Source organism: Chironomus tepperi, unplaced genomic scaffold, assembly GCF_022539635.2.
Source record: "Chironomus tepperi strain 1889 unplaced genomic scaffold, CSIRO-AGI_Ctep_v1 contig_89, whole genome shotgun sequence".
Taxonomy (NCBI): Eukaryota; Metazoa; Arthropoda; class Insecta; order Diptera; family Chironomidae; genus Chironomus; species Chironomus tepperi.
Window position 1 is genome coordinate 307759 of NW_027226211.1, and position 21456 is coordinate 329214.

The 21456-nt window shown below is 34.8% G+C and overlaps 1 protein-coding gene across 1 annotated transcript; it reads left to right on the forward strand.

Annotated features, from left to right (window-relative positions):
* Window positions 1-101: 101 nt before the first annotated feature.
* LOC139086871 (transmembrane protein 64) lies at window positions 102-21063 on the forward strand. The gene is made up of 4 exons (XM_070635488.1): window positions 102-817; window positions 14729-14852; window positions 17573-17734; window positions 19008-21063. Exons 1-4 carry the CDS (start codon window positions 345-347, stop codon window positions 19125-19127), a joined length of 879 nt encoding a protein of 292 aa, XP_070491589.1. The 5' UTR covers window positions 102-344; the 3' UTR covers window positions 19128-21063.
* The last annotated feature ends 393 nt before the right edge of the window (window positions 21064-21456 follow it).

Genomic DNA, 21456 nt, shown 5'->3' on the forward strand with positions numbered 1-21456 from the left:
CATTTCATTCATAAATCATGATTAAAATGTCAATAAAGTCATAGTATCCATCAAGCTTCATAATCGACGCGGATATTCCATTATTTATTTTGCATCTCGTTGTCAATATTTAGTAAAATAAATAATAATCTCGAATTAGTTCATTTTTAACTTTAAGTAACTTAGTGATATTAGTATTTCGTTATATTTATCGTGTGATGTCTCGAATCTAGTGCTCCATAGTGCATCTAGTGATATTAAGTCATTTCAAATGCGAAGAAAAAGGAGAAAATTACAAAATATAAAATAGAAATCATTTTTTTTTTACACGTCGACGGAGTCAAAAAGTTTCTATTAATTCAATTATGAATCTACTCAACATTGACAATGCAAAGGAACTGTGTATACCAGCTGCTGCAATCATTTCATCACCAACGAAATCACCGCAAACGAGTCCTCATTTCTCACCAAAAGACAAAATTAATTTATGCTTTAAAATTTTTAAATTATTAAGACGAAATACGATATTAAAACTTTTACTACCCGTAACATTTATCATTCTACTGGTTATGCTACTCATCGCATTCAGGAGCTCAACCAAAGTCGTTCTCATATGGATTGAGACACAAAATTTATGGACAACTTTCACAATATTCATATTTTTATTTACATTAGTCAGCTTTCCATTTGCATTCGGTTATTTAATATTATTAATAAGTAGTGGTTATCTATTTGGTGCTGTACGAGGATTTATTGTCACAATATTGGGTGCAAATTTGGGTGTTGCTATTGCTCATACGACAATTAAGAGAATGCAAAAAAGACTTCCATTTCATAGGTGAGTTATTGCTTTATTTTGATGATTTTTGTCTATATTTATTGGCATCGTGGGATGCCAGAACTATCTGGGCTAATGTACCATTATTTGTGAGAATTAATGTGTTTATACAATTTTTAAATGTGTGAATCAAGAGGAGGTGGAATTTTGAAATTTGTAAACAAATGTGGGGTCATTGAAGTTTAAATAAGAATGAGATTTATTTGGGATATACATTGAGTTAGAGTTTGGATGGGGATCGTTCATTTGATGCGTAACTCGAAAAATTGACTGTTTGAGACCCTTCCTACTGTTCATAACTTAATTTTCAAGGAAAACCTCCTTCTATCTCCTTGATATGAGCAGTTAACGACCCCCATAGCTTAATTACTATGTAAAATATTCTGAAAGTATAATTCGATCAACAAGATGCACTGAATGTAATCGTTTCGATCAACATTTGATAAATAAAGCAGTTCAACGTGACGTTTGGATACTTCCACGTGATTTTGATCATATGCGATCAGCAAAGCGATAATATCAAAGCCTCTCGATCTACGTTGTTGATATTTCCCACGAATCTCAAATGGATCAAATGCAATACATCATTGATGTTGCTTAGGTAATTAAATGGGTCTGGCTTATTGCATTGATGTTATTTAGAAGCCATATCTGGTTTGATGAATTTGTTGGATATTCCTCTAGAATTGCTTGTTCTAGACTTAACAAGCAGTGAGCATACTCACCTAAATGAGCGCACTCATAAGTATATCAATTTAATTGAACAGCTAGCTTCTTGCCTGGTCTATTTCTTCTTGATCTTTTTGTATCGTGAAAGCAAGCTCTTTGTCTGTTAGGATTCTAATAGCTTGCCCTGCCTGGAAGAACCCTCACAGGCAAAGAGATCATCTTTTAGTACCTTAATTGTCTTTCTGCATCATGAAAGTATGTTCTTTGCCTGCTGGGGTTGTCTATTCAGGTATAATTATTCTCTGATCTAACTTGCTGGTACAGTAGCTTCAAATCATATCAATTAACATTAGAAGCTTATCCTAGTGGACATAAATACGTTAGAACTAGTCATCAACTTGACTTTAACTTGCCATCGACTAATTACAACGTATTTATGTCTACTCAGAATACAGTTGAGTCAAAAAATTCTGAAAAATCCCACCTAACACCCATCACTCCCACTTGACCCCCCAGCTAAGAAACTCAAATAATTTACACCAATTCAGTCCAAATTAACCCTCAATAACCAAACCTAATCGACCATAAAATTCATTACAAATCACAAAAAAATGAGAACATAAAGCAGTCACATTTGAAACAGTAGAAAATTCAATTTCACGCAAAACCAGACCTCACCGATTTTGATCCCCTGCATGTAAATTAAAAACAAAATAATTTAAACAATTGTGGAACAGCAGCAACAAAAAAGCCAGCAATTATTTATACAGCAGAGAAAGAAAACATCTCAATGTATTTATTCATTTTCTGTATGTACGTATGATTTTTCCGCAGTAACAAGACCAAGCATAAAATTTAAACATTAATGAGGCCACATAAGAGCAGTCGTCGATGTAACTGACATACGTAATACAATAGCTTATTTTTGTTGATAGTAAACGCACTTTACGACTAATGTACAATTTTTCACTGTTACTTGTTCATATATGCGACACTCGTTTTGACGCTCATTGAATTTAATGAAATAATTTAGCTTTTTAGTCGTGTTCGAGCCTCTCTTTACACTCTAATGTCAATTATATTTTTGATGATGGTTGTTGTTGTTGTATTGTTGGTTGTTTAATGATGTAAAACTTTAAACAAACAAAATATAGGCATGAAAGTTTATGAATTTTGATATTTAGGATCGGATGGTTGTGGCATTGAAAATTCGAGACACAATTGGATGTTTGGTGTAATTTTGAAATGAATATTAATAATTTTTGATAGGGCTGCTGGAACTGATTTGATTATTGTTTGATGTGGGGGCCGTTCACTTCTACAGTAGGTAATGAGTATGCTCTTAAGTGAATAGTAAGCTGAGAGTAGACTAGCGAGCATGCTAAACTAGAATAATTAACGTAAAAAAGTCCTCGAAAACATGCCTTTCATTCAGTCTGCCAATAAACCAGATAAATTCCATAGACAAGTGGTGAGCAACCTTTCATTTTTAATAGTACACCTTTGTCGTAAACCATGACCTCACACGGAATTCACGGAACTCATGGCATTTCCAACATATTTTGTCGACACATAGGTTGCTCATCACTGTCATAAAGTGTCAGTGAATGCGTCCATGACGAAGTCTTGGCCGAGTCGAGACAGAACTTTGCTTGTTTGTGACGCATTGGTATTTTGCGACCTAACTTTTCGATGTAAGTACATCATGATTGACGGAATTGTCCCCTATTTTATCATAGTTTATTATAATCTAGCTGACTCAATCTCATACAACACGAACTAAATGCGATATCGATACATTAGCATGATAGACATGCTCTCTCAATTCTACTGCTTCTTTTCCACAGTTTCCATCCATAGTCGAATTGTTAACAAACATTTTTGAAACATGATATTTAACATTCATAAAATCAAACTATTTATAAAGCTATTAATTACAATAATTCACATCTAAAATGCTTTAATTAGCAAAAACCCGGGAATTCCTAAAATAAAAAAAATTTATAAAACAAGCGCAATCAACGTTCTATAAATAATTTAATTTCAAATATTGGAACTGACATGAGACAAATGCAACAAATTAATTTGAAATAAATAGAAAATATTAAAGTACATGAATAATTAAAATTAAATTTATATTCATTATATTCAATCTATATTTTTTATGCGACTTATTTGAGTAGTGCTACTCAGCCGTTTAAGTAGTACTGGACAATCTTTTATTTTTGAGCCAAATTTGTATTGATTAAGACCACACACGGCAAGCGGTTCTGACAGTTTCCAAAGTTTTTGGAGACATACTAGTGTTGCGGCACATTGGTTGTCCAGCACTGCGCTATATGTATTGCTTCGTCACTGTGTACACGACAAGGCGTGACGTTTCCGTGACGACATCGTGTTTTTGACACATTTTTACAACTAAAAATTATGTTTTTTGTGTTTTTTGCTCGGGTTACTCTGGAAACGTTTGGAAATTTGGTAACTTTTAAGCTAGTCGCGGATTAAGGGAATCGTCATGCAAGGGAGTGACTGGTCGTCGCATTCCAGCACTGCTTGTGTTCTGTTGCTCTCTGTGCACATGTTGAGTTTATTGATGGTGAATTGTAAACCTTACCATACTTTGTCTGATTGTGGGGCTGCTCACTTGTGTGGTGGTTTTGATAGTCTTCTATTGGGTTCGCCAAGATGTGCAGACCTGCAGCAGGCCTGCAGTTTTTTGCATCTATGAATCTATGAACATCTAATTTTGGCAAACCATTTATGTATTTAACGATATCAGGGTATAACATGAGAAGGCATACCTTTGACCCTTGATCAAATTCGAAGACAGACTTCAACTTCCCCAATCTCCCACGAAGAGTAGTCGAAGAATTAAAATAACTATTTATAGCGTTACGTATCATCCGAACATTCCCATTCTAATCAGTGCAGTTAACTCCAAAAAACATTTATTTTTAGAACATTTAAATCCATAAATTTACAGACTTGAGCTTATCATGTTTTTCGTTTGAAATCATTAAAAATAACTTCTTTACATCCTACAGCTGCATAGTAGTTTTGATAAGACTTTTTTTTTAAGAAAATTGTATTATAAAGTTTGAGTGAATCCGAGTGAATGATAGGATTTCTGTGTCAACTTTATATTGCTGGCATATTTGGAATCACAGTTGGAAGTAAATGTTGGGGTTTAGCATCAATTCTGCTCATTTCTTTCATAATTTAAATGTTATTGATATAGAAAATTCCATTTCCTATTTGAATTTATACCTGTAGCGATGAATTCATTGGAATCAGACGTAAACTGAAGGAGGAATATCTCAATTGATCTGTATATTCAAGAGAAGTTTAATGCTAAGTACGGCCTGTAGATTATGAATACATTATAGTTCGTCCAAAGAGATGCATCCTGCAATTTTTGACAAACTCTTCCAAATTCTTAAATTCGATATGATTAATCGAAATGAAAACCTCCAAATCCAACATTATGTCGTACTTTATGGTCAACCACCGTCCGTCCTTTAAGTCAGACATCATTTGAATGTCCTTCATGAAAGCACTTCTTATTTACTTTTGATGACCGGACAGATCAAGCGTGATCCATGGTCTCCTTCAGTCAGCGCCTGAAGATGGTTCTATCGCTGGCTACCGCTTTTTAACGTTACCAATTGAATGAAAGCCTTCATACAAGACAAAGAAAGAATTTCGTTACCTTTTAAAGGATAATATGAATATTTTTTCTTAAAATCCTGTAGAAAATTGAAGAAGTTGCTGCCCAAAAGAGATTAATGACATCAAACTCCTTCTTATTCCTCCATAAGCTATGCTATTTATCAGAGCTTGAAGTCGATTCGATTTATGGAAAAATCGACTCAAGTCGACGCGACTCAACATAAAATTATAGTCCACTTCAAGCTCTACTGCCTACAATCTCTAATCAAAATCACTCTCACACAGCCATCCAACTGCCAAACATCCACATTCATTTCATTCAATTAAATCAATTGACCAATAAATTAATATCAATAAATCCACAAATTTGCTTCCATTAAAATTCTACAGTAAATTTTATCAAAAATCATGTTTGTAAATTCACATACATTTACTATTTAAATGACTAGTCAATGCTTTTGCGTCACTAAAAAAAAATCCCATTTACATTCACAAAATCCACAAATCACAACAAAAAAAAAAAACTTAAAATATTCCGACCATAATTGCGATAAATAATGATGATATTTTGACTTGTCATAAATAATGATGTTAGTATGCGGACTAACTTCATATTATGCATATTTTTGAGAACAATCACTCATGTCTCGTTCTCATCCATAATGAATGTGTATGAGTATGTATGTTAGCCATAATGGTTGAGGGAAAATCATTTTGAGGAATTTTTGAGGAACAAAGACTTGACTTGGATGCCATAAATATTTTGTATTATATGATGGGGATTTACTGCATGAAATAGATGGAGATAGCATGATATACGGAGGTAAAGGAGGTCAACTACCTTTAAATCCATAATTCCATCTTAAATCACTTCTACCTACAATCTTACAACATGATAAATGACCTTGCATTTACTGCTGCAACTCAAGATCCATTAGACTTGCCATAGATCGATATTACCAAGGATTAAGCCCCAAATACACTTCAAACATTAAATTCCCATCGATTTCTACTTAACATCTATAAAAAGCATTCACACATGCTGATATGCAAATAAAATTAATATTCTATATTCCCTACAATGTCATTCATATCCTCATCATTGTCGTCGTCACGTGTCCACGACTAAAATAGAAATTATTTGTGGCATGTCAAATAAAAAAAAAAGAAGGTATGAACAGCGAGTGAATAAAAGGATGAAAAATTCAATAATCGCTCATGTTCTACATGTGATGCTGGTTTATGTGCATCACAACATTTATTGACGGCTAAAAGGAGCAAATGAAAATGAACTTGCATGGAATTTGAAAGCAGCTCTTTCATTCTGTGACATGATGTCGTGTCGATGCATTTACATTATTCAATATTGTGAAAGTAAGTTTGAATGGGCTTTTGTAAGCGAGTTAGGAGTGGATTTTGTGGTGGAATTGAGGTTATGTTGGTGTTTGAGGGCTTCAGTTGGCAGACGTAGGCAGGGAGTTCTGTTGATTTCTAGCTGTTTAAGGTGTTTTAGCACTTGACTTCGTATTACCCATGAAGGCACGAATCTTTGGATCTTAAGGGCATCCTCCCTAGTTGGGACATTTAAGAGATGTCTTAGTGATTCCACTCCAACATGCCATCCTGTACATTTTCCCAAATCCTCAACAAAATTCCAAGATTTTGACCAATTTCCCTCATCTCATCAACCCCAAAGCCCTGTCAGACACTCCATCAACAACATTCACATAACCTCAAAATTCCCGCTAAGTTAAGAATTTTGTTATGAAATAAGCAGCACAGAAAACATTTTTCGCAAAGCATGTATGAGCACATATCGCTATTTAGAGTTATTTTTTTTCCTATGGGAAATTCTTTGTTCATCTTTGTCGATCATCGCTCTTTTATTACGTTCTTCATCCTAGGTACACATGACATAAATATTTATATTGGCGTATCTGGGGACGTTCATTAGTTAGGTGACATGTGAAATTGAGTTTTTGGGCTAGGGTAGCCCCTGCGTCCCCATAAGTGCGTTCCATATTAAATGCACGGCCCCATATAGATTCTAGCAACTACAGTCAGCCACAACACATCCCACCATTCCTCTCATCCACAACACATCCCACCATTCCTACTACATCCCTCAACAGCCAAGAACAACGATTCAATAAAATTCAATTTATTTTATATGTAATCAATATAAATATGAAAATTTATTAAAATATACATGTATCGCTATTGAGGCCGAGAACAGACATGGGAATTAATAATAATCATAGAACACAGAAGGAATCAAAAATGTGAAATAAAAGAAAATCAACTTGATTTCCCATGCAAATTCAATATATTCGTCGCAATTCAATTCATTGGATGGAATGACGTGCTCACACGTATAGTGTGTCACACATCAGACATTGTATTACATTCGATTAAGGCTTGGTGCTATTTTGTTGTTCGGATTCACGTGGATGAACTTTTATGTTTTGAAGACTTGGAAATTAAAGACCTTGACCTTAGTTGTGTTATTTCCTTTGATTACCCTAACAAGCAGAGAACATGCTTTCATGGTAAACAAATCCCACAACGACAGAGGTTAAGGCTTCAGGCTTCAGAACTTGAAGTTGATTTTGATTTTGTATGGAAATGTCGGCTCAATTTGACTCGATTGCATATGGAATTCTGGTCGAATTCGATGTTTGCTTAGTTTTTTCACTATTTTGCATGTGGTACTGTTCACGTTGATGCGCATACAGAAGGTTTGAAGCCAGAATAGGGCTATTCAGGATTCTAGTCTATGATTTGTTTTTTTTTTAGAGGCGCCTCCACTATTGTCCTGCCAACTCTGATGTAATTTACTTAGCATATTTCTACAAATCATTAAATTCAGATTGACTAGGTTTTGATAAGTTAAAATTCATTATAATTATCACTTTAACTGCCATCCTGACACAAAATGAAGTTTAATAAAACAATATCATCAAATATCCATTAAAAGCCATCTGTGTAAAGCAGGTTGTACATTTAAATGCCTTAATTATTTGTCAATATTTGCCAAAATATTAGCTCAACAACTGTCATTTAATACAATTCAAATAGAAAAATCACTAAAAGCATTTAAGGTCGATAAAAAAATCACATTTTTTGACATGATATGTTTATGAAATTGTTTAGCATATGATTTGAAATTTTCTATTTACATAGCAATTAGCATGTTAGTGATAGCGATGAGCAAAACATTTGTTTATTTAATTTAATGTGAAATATAGCGAAGGGGTCGTTCGGTGGATACGTGACGTGAAAATTTGACAATTTTGAAATTCACAAAATTTGTTCAGAGAATCAATTAGTTCAGTATGAAGTGTAGCAACACTCAATCCCTCAATTGTGTTACGTAATATGTGAATAGTCCCAAATAAATCGTTCAAAAATAGAAGACAGTGAATTATGGGATTTTGGAGCTTCATTTATTTGTCATAATAGCCTTATACTCGCATCTTATTTGCATGATGGCAGAGGACGTAACCAAGAGGGACGGGAAGGGCATGGGGACTGTACTGAAGAACTTTTGAATCAAACTCCTTTAAAACTTCTGGGTATGGCTCTATTTGAAGTCCTAGAGACACCAACTTACTAACTTTACTTCTCTGGTCGTACATATCAGCTGTAATCCATGGCCTTTCTCAGTTTGACGTCTAAAACTGGCTCTATTGCTGGCTTTTCTTTGCCAATTGCCAATAACAAGTGCCACACTGTCTCTATCAAGAGTTTCCTTCATAGAGACAGCAACAGAGCCTTTAAAACAGCAACAGAGCCTCCAAAACAGCAACAGAGCCTTCAGAACAGCAACAGAGGCTTCAGAACAGCACCAGAGCCTTCAGAACAGCTACAGAGCCTCCAAAACAGCAACAGAGTCTTTAGAATAGCAACAGAACCTTTAGAACAGCAACAGAACCTTCAAAAGAACTCCAATCAATTCCTCCTGATGGACGTCAAAGTCAAACGCCCCCCACCTAACATGCATATGTTGTGTACATTGATAAGTACAGAAACAAAATTTGTTCAAAGCTGATTTGAACATTTTTTATGTGATTTCATGCCTGGAATGATTAGTCATGTTAATTATACGATAATTATTGTGCCTACTGAATATCTGGATGTTTAGCTATTACATCATCATTGAGCTGCTGTATGTAATCAACTAATTGCAATATAATCCTAAATTGATCCATACCCAATTAAATGAAATTCTAAAATCTCCTAACTCTATAAAATAATCTTGATAATCATATCCATATTTCATTGAAAAAACCATCAATCATCCCCAATTTTAAATCCTTATGTCCATAATTCATCTCAATATTTTAACAGTAATCCACCCCATTCTAAACTCATTGACCTAACGAAGTTCAATGACTTTTAATCCATTTCTATCAATATTAACATAAATATCTATCGTCACATTCAGGACAGGAAGTAAATGATCTCATAGATCTATCTCATGAATGTGCTTCACAGTTGGTGAATAAAATCAATAAATTTTCTTTTCATTCGATTTGCTGCTGGATTAATGACTTCAATGTGGATTGTTCATTTTCTGTGTCAGTGGAAATGAAGGTTTTTTAGTGGATGAATAGAATTGGTATTGTTGTGACTGGATGTTTGGTTTTGTGAGGGGATGGTTGTGGATATTAGGTTAGTTTGAGTGTCCTGAACAGGCAATGAGCATGCATTTGTGGTACAGAAATACCACTACGGTATCTAAAGGTGGTGTCTTTGCCTATTGGAGTTTGGACAAGGAGTTGTGCACTAATTATGTAACGCTCTTGGGATGGGAATTAAGGTTGAACATTTATTGAATGTATTGCATATGTTGAGGGGGGTATTGGTGTTATTTCACTAGAAAATTGAAGAATTCCTTTCAAAAATGTCATTTTGAACCTCAAGCTTCCTTCCCTGAATATGTCTCTGGTGTTATATGATGATACATGCCAGAGAAAATGCCCCTTAATTGGCTATGACAAATGAAAATGGATATTTTAATACTGTCCATATTTAAAAGCTTCCTCGAAAGGCACACATCATGACCAAATCAAAAATTAGTGTCCTCAGACCAGTGTGACTATAGGCTAAGTCCGGATACTTCCAAATTCAACTCAAAGTCAGTATCATGCTGCCCTGGAACATGCTTGACTTTTAGTCTAAATTCTTCCAAATCCAAGTCAAAACTAGTATCACGAATGCCTGAAACATGCCCAATTTTTACATACCGTGTGCCTTTCGAGTCTACTTCAAAATGCACTTTTGAGTCTACCTCAAAATGCACTTTTGAGTCTACCCCTAAATGCATTAATCAAAGACAAATCAACTGAAATAGTTGAATTACAAGCTTTTATTGACATAACACATAAGTCAGATACATGCAAACCAGAGTTGCAAAACAGTCATGTGTCACAGGCAAAAACCGTACAATTTCTCTGTTTTCAGCTCTGATGCGACTATAGAAATACAAAAAAACATTTTAAATCCTTAAAAATCAACCCGAAACTCGATTTATTCACTTTTTGTTTGATGGATCGTCCAAGACTTCATCTTGCTTCTTTTCATCATCATTTTTTGTATATTGTGTATAATCAGAGTCATCATCATCATAAGATACATGACAGTCGAATTTGAAAACGTTAAAAAATTCAATAAAGCTTTTGATGCTCATTCGCTTGCTTCTACCTCTTGATGGCACACTATTTTCTGGTGAATTCGCAACGTAATCACATCTTGCTGTTACAACTGCATCTGTTAGCACTGCGTATGCTTGATCTTTTAATTCACTATACTTGGGATCTTTATCGGCGAGAGGATTTAAAATTTCAATAATTTTATGAATTAAAAGTTCAGCATCTTCATCATCTAGATCTTCTTCTAATTGCTTGACATATCCTTCAATGACCTCCATTGGGGTTGAGTCCATATTTTCTGACATTTTATATATTTGTGAATTTGTAATCTTTGAGAATTAATTCTTAGTCAGCTTATGAAAAGCAGCAAATGACAAATTTGGAACACAACAAAGAAACGAGACTGACTGATATGATTTTTAATTCAAAACTAGCATCAAGTGATGCTTCTCGTTTTTTTATGAAATGTTTTGTGGCTGTCCCGATCAGCACACGAAGTGAAGTGCTGGATCAGCAGAGCTTCGTGCTCTGTTTTGAATTATATGGCTGCTTCTTAGAATGTACTTGCCGAATTGGTGCTAATTTGTAAAATTTCCGTTTAGTGACATAGCAGAGCTGATAATAGTGGACTTTATTATCAGAATTCTGTTCAACTGCTTTATTAAGGCCCTACGATTCACAGTGGATCAATAGGAACTGATCATAATATTCCCAGGGTGACACGATCATGAATATACAAGAAGCATTTACATGCTCACATATAGACATCATCGACCACACTCCTGTGTCCGCTTGACATCCGCAAACCAAAAATTTCAATGCGTCGATCGGGTTTTTGATTAATGCACCAAGTTGCTTTTTCAGCACCAGAACGTCTTTTTACTTGTGGATTCCATCAAAGCGCGGTAAAACAAGTTTGTGGTTCCATTCCATTAGACATCATCTATAATCGTCCCCAAAAATTGATAAAATAATGAAATCATAATGTATCATATACGGTAGATGACTAAGCTCCATTATAGCCCCGATTGGACAATAATACGTTAGAACTAGTCATCTTACTTACTTACTTACTTTGCTGACCGTACAGATCAACTGCGATCCATAGAACTAGTCATCAACTGGTCATTAACAAGTGATAACGTATTTTTGTCCACTCGGGAACTGATTAGCATCAAAATTCCTTATCATCCAGAAAATACTATCAAAATATCCATATAAATGCAAAACCATAATCCTATTCCACATCCACAATATCATAAGAATTAAGAAACTTCCAATCCCCACCATTAAAGCACAAATCGAAAAATTATGCCAAAAAAATAAAGAAGAAGGTGAAAAAAAAAGTTTAAGTATGTACGAGATATGCATGAGACATATCGAATGAAGAAGTAATTTTTTTCATCTTTCCAATTTTTCTTCGTTCTTGCCTCAAAAAAAAAGGAAAATCCACATGAATAGAAAAGAGCATTTTGTGGGTAAATTGATAACAGACATGTATCATGTGCCTGACTGTCGGGTTTTGTTACGATAGATGGTGATGAAAAAAAAAAGGCAGGATGAAAATAAAGAATTATAAAGCACATAAAGTAAAACGAGAGGACTCAAGAGAGCCTTCCGGGCGAGGTTGACAAAAGTGAATTTATCTTTCTGAAATTTTTTACATCCAAAAATTGTGTGTATGTGAATGTCGTCATCATAATAAAATAGGAAGAATGACTGAATAGATGACAAACTTGAATTTTTGTGTCACATGAGACTGACACACTTGAAATGACAGCATATTCTATCATTTTCTAGTCACTCGACGATAGAACAGCATTAAAATACTCTCCTGGTTAATCAGTTAAAAAATAGATACAAAATCGTGACGTAAATACCAAAAATTGGTATTTTTGTGGGGAGTGCTTATTGCGTGGAACAGGGATGTTGATCTGGTATCAGGTGTAGGGGTATGGAGAGGATATTTGAGTTTTTTGATGGAAACATGCTCTGATTTGGAGTCTGGGTTACTACAAAAGGCGGTTCATCTGACCCTATTGGTGGTCTTGTCACATCTAATTGACATTCTGTTAGAATCTCCTTTAACCTTGTTGCTTTTGGCACTCGAGAGCGCCATTTTCCTTGCAGATTCCATCCTAGAATCTTAAAACATGCATGAGTTTCTGCCTCAGCTTTAGCACTTTCTGCTGTATTGCGGTTTTGAATTGTATGAGCTATCCAGCTATCCTTTCCAATCAGTATCTCACTATCAATGTCCTCCTGGAACTCGGCAGTTTCATTTGTCCTGTTTCGAACCGTATGCAGCAGAAACGAGGCTCACAGCCTTCATTCGTAGAACGAGACAAATAATTTGACTGTCCACTGCTTCTACAGCAGTGGAAAAATTCGTTGATGGCAAGTTAATGTCCAGTCACTGACTTTTTCAAACATCTATATTTTTGTTCACTAAGGATAGACACTAATCATACAACAAATATCCAACACTGCATGTGGGCTTTTAACTTTCAGACATCTTCTTCTACTTCCTTATTCTCTTAGTTACTGATGATCCCTTTATCAGCTGTCTTGTCCTTTTAATCTAAGTATTATTTAGTCTTCTTCAATATCCTTTGTCGCTTCTTGCGCTCGAGTTTCTTCGATAAATAATATTTTTGAGTTCTTTTTCAATCTCTGATCCCTTTGAGAGATTTTTATTAGGTTTGAATGAGAAGATTTGTAAATTATGTAATGCTTAGAGGGAAATGGGTGATGGGGTTGAAATTTCGTTAAGACAGTGGTAGGTAAAAAGCAACTTGTCGTTGAACAGTAATGCGGGAATGTCAATTAGATGTCAAAACTGAGAATTTGTACAAGCTTTGTGATTCGACCAGCATAGAGTCAGATAGAAGGCCTTTTGTAATAACCTAGGCTCCAAGTCGGAGCATGATTCCAGTAAGTGCTAGGTAACTTAAGTAATTGGGTAGCTTTAGCAATTTTTAGGACAAAAGATCCGATTCCTGTGTGCTGTTTGAGTCTAGCTTATTACCAATGTATGTTGTAACACAAAAAAGGTTGCCCATCACATTGTTAAGCCCTAAGAGCTCTCTAGAGCTTGTTCACCATAAATATATTAGTTGTGCATTCTCGTGAACGTTGCTCTTTGCTTACTCTGCTCTTTGCCTGCTAGGGAAGGAATACACATTATGGTTCATGATTTGCAAGAAACGCTGCGGTAAGGGGAAATACGGGTTTAAAAATGGTATTTTAAGCGTTTCCTATTTTCCAAACAGTCTCAAAATTGGATGTGAAATTTTACGAAATTATCTATCGAGGACATTTTATTGCTTAACTGAGATTCAGAGTTGGGAATATTTATTTACTTACAGTAGTCATGCTCATATGTGCTCATATTCTGTCATCTAGTTTGTTTAAATTCTCATGTCCACAAGTTGAGTTTGATATTCTTTCATCACTGTTCTGCGCGAAGTAGCTTTTAGAGCTCCTGATCGCCGTTTTCCTTGCGTATTCTATCAAAATTCTGAGTAGCAAACTTGTGTAAGAGTTGGGAATGCTTAGGCATTTCTATTTGAGATTCTTTGAACTTTGAATGACGTCAATAATTCCTCATCAATTCAAAAATTCCTTCCAAACTTAAAACTTCATTAAAGCCACATACCTTCGAATAAAATTATTCCTCCAACCGATAATCAAGTTCCAAAAATTCTACCTCCAATGTACGTCTACCAAAATATACGAAAATAAATATCATCGCATAAAAGTAAGAAGAAGACGTAAAAGTAAAACTAGATTGAGGAAGAATATTGATTGGGAATAAATTATTCATGATGGAAATTCCATCTCATAATGATGATAATAATCAAGACATTCTCGTGTATGAAATTTACAGAAAAAAACTTTCTCATTTTTCTATTTTCAGATTAATAAAAACCGAAACCGGCCGTGCAATATTACGGGTCATATCTGGTCCACGAGCTTTTAAAGTTGTGCTGTTTGCACGTCTTACGCCAATACCATTTGGATTACAGAATACAATCTTTGGGGTGAGTTGAAATTTAAAGTAAATTACTCGAGTAAAATTGAGAATTTAAGTATTTATAAGACGTAGCTTCATGCCTAATATCTTACTTCCGTTTCATAAGAATAAAAAATTAAATTTTATATAATTTTCCTTAAGGCGACATAAGTTCCTCCTACGTTTTTGTGTAAATAAATGTAAAAATAAAAATTCTCATTCGTGGTATTGATGCCCAGAAGCCGTACATTAATATCTATTTTATTATTTGAATGTGACGCTGTATTGAAAAGCGATTTCGGAATATTTGCTTGTTTTGCTGTCTTATTTGAACGTTGTGATATACACAAAATCGGCAGAATTCAATGGATCGCTTTTTTAAGGTCTAAATGTACGAATTCTTGATAGATTTGTGCTTTCATGGAAGCTTGAATGCTGAAATTTGGCATAGAATTATATTTTGTTATAAAGCTAGACGAAATTAAGGGTTCTTGATGCACGACACCAAGACTGGGACTACTCAGGTTGTCGAAAATTTGTCGAGATCGAGATTTCGGGCAACCTTAGTCAAAATCAGGTGTGACGATGCCGTTATGGCAACTGTGTGTTTTCTCATTGAGACAGTGATGAAGTAGTGTCGTACCGAATACGTTGTGATGTTCGGGATAGAATATTAGTTAGTAACAGTTGAAATATTTGGATCAGCATACACTAAACAATCCCATACAGCAGACAGTGTTTGTTAGAGCTCCTTCATGTCACTGTATACACAATGAGGAGCGAAATTGCCCTGATTGAACTATAAAGGTTGATTTCAACCACATTTTAAGGCAAAAACTACGAATTGCCGTATCGTGTCGTTTGGGAATTAGAGTGAATTAGACCTACTTGGTAGTGAGTTCCAATAGTCATTTCCTAAACTGTTCTAATCAAAAGTATATACCCTTATAGATTATACAGCATTTCATCGTTCACCAATCAAAACAGCTTCAAATAAATCTTTAAAATGAGTATTCAGAGACCAAAAGAACCTCCCAATCCATCCACAAATCAATTTATATTTCCCATTTTCCACATCATTAACTAGAGCTCATTAATCACCATAATCGTTCATTCCTTCAAGCTTTAAATGCAAAATGCATCTCTTTGTATAATCAACATCATACCTCCCTTTAACCACTCACCTCTTTACTTTTGTGATGCTTACTCCTTACTCGAGTCCGCAACCTTCTTCAACTACATTCAATTTCAATAAACTTTGCATGCTATCCGAACCCACATTGATTTCTACAACCCAAAAAAGAGAAGAAACACGAATTATAACTTTGAGGATTCACAAATTAATTTACTGAATAAGCACATCTCGATAAATGATGTAAAAAAAGGATCAATGGAAAGTTAGAAGAAACGAGGAGTTTTTGTAATTGAGATTGAATAAATACCAAGATGTTGAATTACTTAATGAGATGAAAATTGTAAATTGACTTGGTTGCTGTGATGGGGGATGAATTATTTTTGAGTTGAATGGCTTCTTATGAAATTACTTTGATTTGGGGTTTGGATATTTTGATGAAAATTTATTGTGACTGATGCGATTCATTATAAGTTTTTGAACAATTATGATGGAAAATAAGCTTTTTGGGAAACTATAAGTTTTGGTATTCAAATTTAATAACCAGTTCCGATCAGCGATGGACAACCTATATGTCGCGACACAATACTCAAATAATGCAGCCCACCAGTAGTTTAGATTGAGGCTAATTCATGGTTCGTAGGAAATCTATATTAGACAACCTGTGCGCCGCCGAGACAAAATATTGCAGAACTAGACATCAGCAGGATATTGACTTGCTCTAAGGTATTTTTGTCCAATCGGGTCGAATTGTTCAGAGCTTAAAGACGTCTCGAATTTTATTAAAAGTTAAGATGACTCAAGTCGGCTTTTCTTTACAAAATTCGAATCGACTTCGAAGATCTGCAATTTTTTGAAGATCAGCAGAGCAGGCTTCATAAGCTCATAAGCTCTAGAATCGGATTCTCAACTTGAACTGGATTCTCATCTAGAACAAGATTCTCAACTAGAACTAGACAAAAACTACTAGTTCTAGATGAGTATCTAGTTCTAGATGAGAATCCAGTTGTGTAGAGTGAATCTAGTTTGCATCTAAATCTATTTCGGTTCCTACATATCATTCCATCCAGAGTTACAAAAAAGGTACCTATGACAGGCAAAAACCTTACAAATGTTCGATTCTTTGAATGATTTTGTAAGAAAAGCCATTAGCAAGAATTTGTACGGATTTTGTCTGTCACAGGTGCCTGTTTTGCAATTCTAATTCCATTCTCCCATTTGATACCCTTTATCCTACCCCTATCCCATCCTAATACTTTAAAATCACAAGCACACATCCTCACTACCCATCCCATTCCAAAATCATCCCTATTCATATAACACAACTTGTATTATATATTTTTTTGGGGTATGGAAAACAGCATTAATGAATAGATTGATGTAAAATGAGGCACACGAGAATGGAACAAAAATTTTAATTGATTTACACTAAAATCCATCGTGAAACGGAAAAATTTCAATTAACTGAGCATTTATAAAGCTTGCTGAGCTTCATTATTCATTTTATAAAGTGCTTTACTTCTCATTCCTGTTCGAAGAATTTCAATTTGAATTTTTTGCCCTATTTTATATCCATATAATAATTTATTACTTTATTTTTTGTTCCTTTTTTACAGATAAGTTCCGTTAATTCATTCGATTATCACACGGCAACATTGTTGGGTCTGATGCCCGCTCAAGCGATTAATGCATATCTCGGATCAAAGTTGCGGTCAATTCATGATGTGATTAATGATAATCATACGGCTTTGGCAGGCTACGGAATGTTTGTTGTTGAGGTGATTGAATTTAACAAAAAAATGATCTTTTTTTATGTGGTGTTAAAGTTAAATAATGCGAGTGTGTGTTGGGAGGGTTGGGGGGTGGTTGGGTAGGGATTCTGATGTTTTGGAGATTTTATGAGATTTTGCCGGTTTGTAGCAGAGTTGCAAAAGCAGGTGCCTGCGACAGGCGCAGGTAACAGATCTGTCTCAGATTTTGCCTGTGAACACTCATTGTCTGCGAACAGGCAACGCACAGATTGCAACTCTGGTTTGTAGAAGTAATCATGAGTTGTAGGATGTGGTTGATTTAGTATTTTGCTATTAGGAAAGAGTAGTAGCAGGCAACGTGACACCTTATAAGCACTAACATGTTGCATTGACATTTTGCAGTTGCATCATAAGCAGTTGAATAAGATGTAGGCAAACAAGGTACTCAGATACACGTACAGATCAAGCCATTGCGAAACAGCACATTGTAAGATATGGAAGATACGAAACAGCATGTTGTGCAGTACTTTAACTGAGAAGTGTGTAGAAAACGGATGATAAGCGATTATGCACACTATGTTTAAACTGTGAAGTTCCTGTCTTGCGACATGCAATTTCACCATAGCATGAAATGTGCTTGAGCGACTGCCTATGTACATACAAGTGCCCTACAACGACTGTTTTATGCTTCTTCGGAGTCATTTGTCACTTTATCAGTCCAAAAATTGGAATTTTATATAGTAAATAAATTGAGGAGGTTTTATTGTTGTCTTATGGCATAAATGATGATTAATAGGTCTAGTTTATTTAATCTTCGGTGGACTTTGCAAGCGATTGGCCACATTAGAGTCCATTATGACTTGCAACTCAATGACTGTTTCTTAAATGTTTAGTAACTGTTAAAATTAGTGTGAATACTTTAATGGATGAATATAGACTATGGATCGAAATCGGAAATATTCGGAATATCTCGAGGAATCTCCATCCAGATCCCGATAGCAAGAAAGCATAATATAGACAGTTTTCAAAATTTCCCGGCATTAATCTCCTAATAATCTCAAACACATCCGGACCACTAATCCCCTAAACCCCAAACAATACTAAAAGACCATCTCATTGATTTTATAATAGCTTTGGCATACTTTTTTTCAATATCCAATATCCCATCAGGATAAACTGTGGATAAAGTCCACCAATACACACACTCGCATGCATTAATACACACATGTCTCTCTCTCCCCTTTACAGTCGATTTAATTTTTCGGTTGTGTAATTTATTTCCTGTCGTTCACTCAATCAGGTCATAGTCGGTGTCAGCTTGATGATATGGGTCGTACATAAAGCAAAATCAGAACTGGCAGCAGCCCTTCTCGACAGCATTGACGTGGATGAAAAATTGCTGATTGAAGTTGATGTCTAAAGACGAGGTCTTTTAGCTTTGAAGAAGTTAAGCATCTCTCATTTAGTAAGTTCGTCAGTCATTTTAACAATTTGGAACAAAGAAATGGATGAAAAGTATAGCTGCACACTGATATCAGGAAGTCGTTCATTAATTAAGATAAAGTACCTTTTTTGACATAAGCATGAGGGGGGATATAAATGAAAAATGGAATGAGGATGAGGATGTTTAGTCTCGACTCCGACAACTTTTTTACAAAACAATTATTCCTTTCTATGCAGAATTTGAAGTTTGATGGATTTAATCAATTAAATTTGTGAAGTTGACAGGTTCAAAAAAATCTGTTGGATGCTTCAAAAAAGGAGTCAAATGGACGTTGAGGATTCAATTGTTGGGGAGATGAAACCTCGGTGATTAATTGGTGATTATTACTAGAAATTGAATTGTGGATGTGGAATTAGAGTTTTGTTCTAGAACGACACATCAGAGTTGCAAAACCGGTGTCTGTGATATGCAAAAACCGTACAAATTCTTGATAAATTGTACCGTTTTGGGAGAAAAACCATACAAATTATCAATAATTTGTACGGTTTCTGCCTGTCACAGGCACCTGTTTTCCAACTCTGCGACATGTGGTTCCGTTTGCATCCTGAGTGGACAGCTTGAGATAATGTCCAGTTGATATCCAGACCTACCGTCGACTAGTGATATTCCCTACGGAACGTTCCATAAATTAGTTGACTGTAAATCTATTTTTTATGTCAAATTGTCCATTCAGCAAGCCCATACTGAACTATGAATTCCTATGGCTGTCATGTGTCGCTCGGAATTAATGTGATTAGGCTTAGAATTATAAAAAATTATCTGAATATTTTACTCGAATTAAATTAAGGATCTGAAATAATATTTATACATATAAATTCAACGTGACATCAATGAATCCATTTAAACTTCATGTTCTGTCTTCAATTTATACTATGATGCAATTTTTCTGAGAAAAAAATATGTCAAATTTTATAATAGAAAATGTAGAATTACAATATAAGTAAAATATATATATTTAAAATAAATCAATTTATAGTGAAATGAGAATGTAAAATGTGAATAATTGTAAAGCTATGATGTACAAAAGTGTCCATGTAATTATAGAGCTCGAAGTCGACTTGCATTTTTGCATGGAGTCGAGTCAACTTTACTTGACTTTTCCATACGAAATCCGAATCGACTTCGAACTCTGATGAATCACAAATATGTGAAAGGTTTGGTTGAAATGAGGAATTTTTAAGGATGATCAAATGTAGATGGATTTGGGAATTACTTACTTACTTCCTTGGCTGGGACGCACGGAAGTCCTTTTCCGCGTTTTAAGAACGTCTGTCGAAAGCTCTATTTTTTGATAACTGCTGCAAATTTGGGATATTGACTATCGTCTTTATCAACACTTCCAATCCAGGACGTTTTCGGTCTTCCTGTCGTTCTTTTACCGACTACAAAGTGGTAATGCTTTTGGCATCGGCAATTGGCAAACAGTTGGAAACAATAGACCCAGCTTTAGACGCAAAGTAAGAGAGGCCTTGGATCAAAGTTGATATGTACGGCCAGTACTATAAATTAGGTATCTTCTAGATCTTCTTATGATCCTCGTTGTTGTTCCTTGACTTGGGCGAACGAGAGTCCATTGCCTCGCGGAGGAAAAGTCTAAAGACAGCTCTATCCTTCAAAACCTTATGCTAGTTCGGGATATTAAATACTCCCGTCCTTTCATTCTTCCTCGCGATCTTCATTTCTTATGATCCTCATCCTTAAAATCCAATCTTGATCATCCTCGAAAAACACCTAATTTCACTTGACACAAAAAATGCTATATATGTACATGAAATCTATATATAATTGAGTATTGATATGAATATAATGATGAATCTCGCTCGAGAGCAAAATAAAATAAAAAAATAAAAAAAATTATTTTTGTGAAAATAATGAAACTTTATTGATATAATTAAAACTAATTTACTTTATTCATTAGCATATACAGCAACAACAAAAAAAAAAAAAAATTATGAAAATATTCTCTTCTGAAACGAAATAAAAATGAGAATCCAAATGGGAATAATGAAAATTGAATAAATTATCAATTAATTATTGTAGTAGCGTTAAATTAATTTTTTACAATGCAGAGTTGGATAAATGGAACTGATTACTTTATGGAGTTTTAGCATATTTTGAGTTTGGGAATAAATTTTCAGAAAATTATTCAATAATAGGCCCAAGCAGAGGTCGAAACCGACCTTAATTGACTAAAGATGGCTCCAATCGACTTGGTAAAGGATTTACTGGATTTGAACCCACGACT

Coding starts and splice junctions, on each gene's coding strand:
- LOC139086871 (XM_070635488.1), top strand. CDS start 345: ATGAATCTACTCAACATTGACAATGCAAAGGAACTGTGTATACCAGCT. Junction 818..14,728: donor AAAAGACTTCCATTTCATAG/GTGAGTTATTGC, acceptor TTCTATTTTCAG/ATTAATAAAAACCGAAACCG. Junction 14,853..17,572: donor TACAGAATACAATCTTTGGG/GTGAGTTGAAAT, acceptor CCTTTTTTACAG/ATAAGTTCCGTTAATTCATT.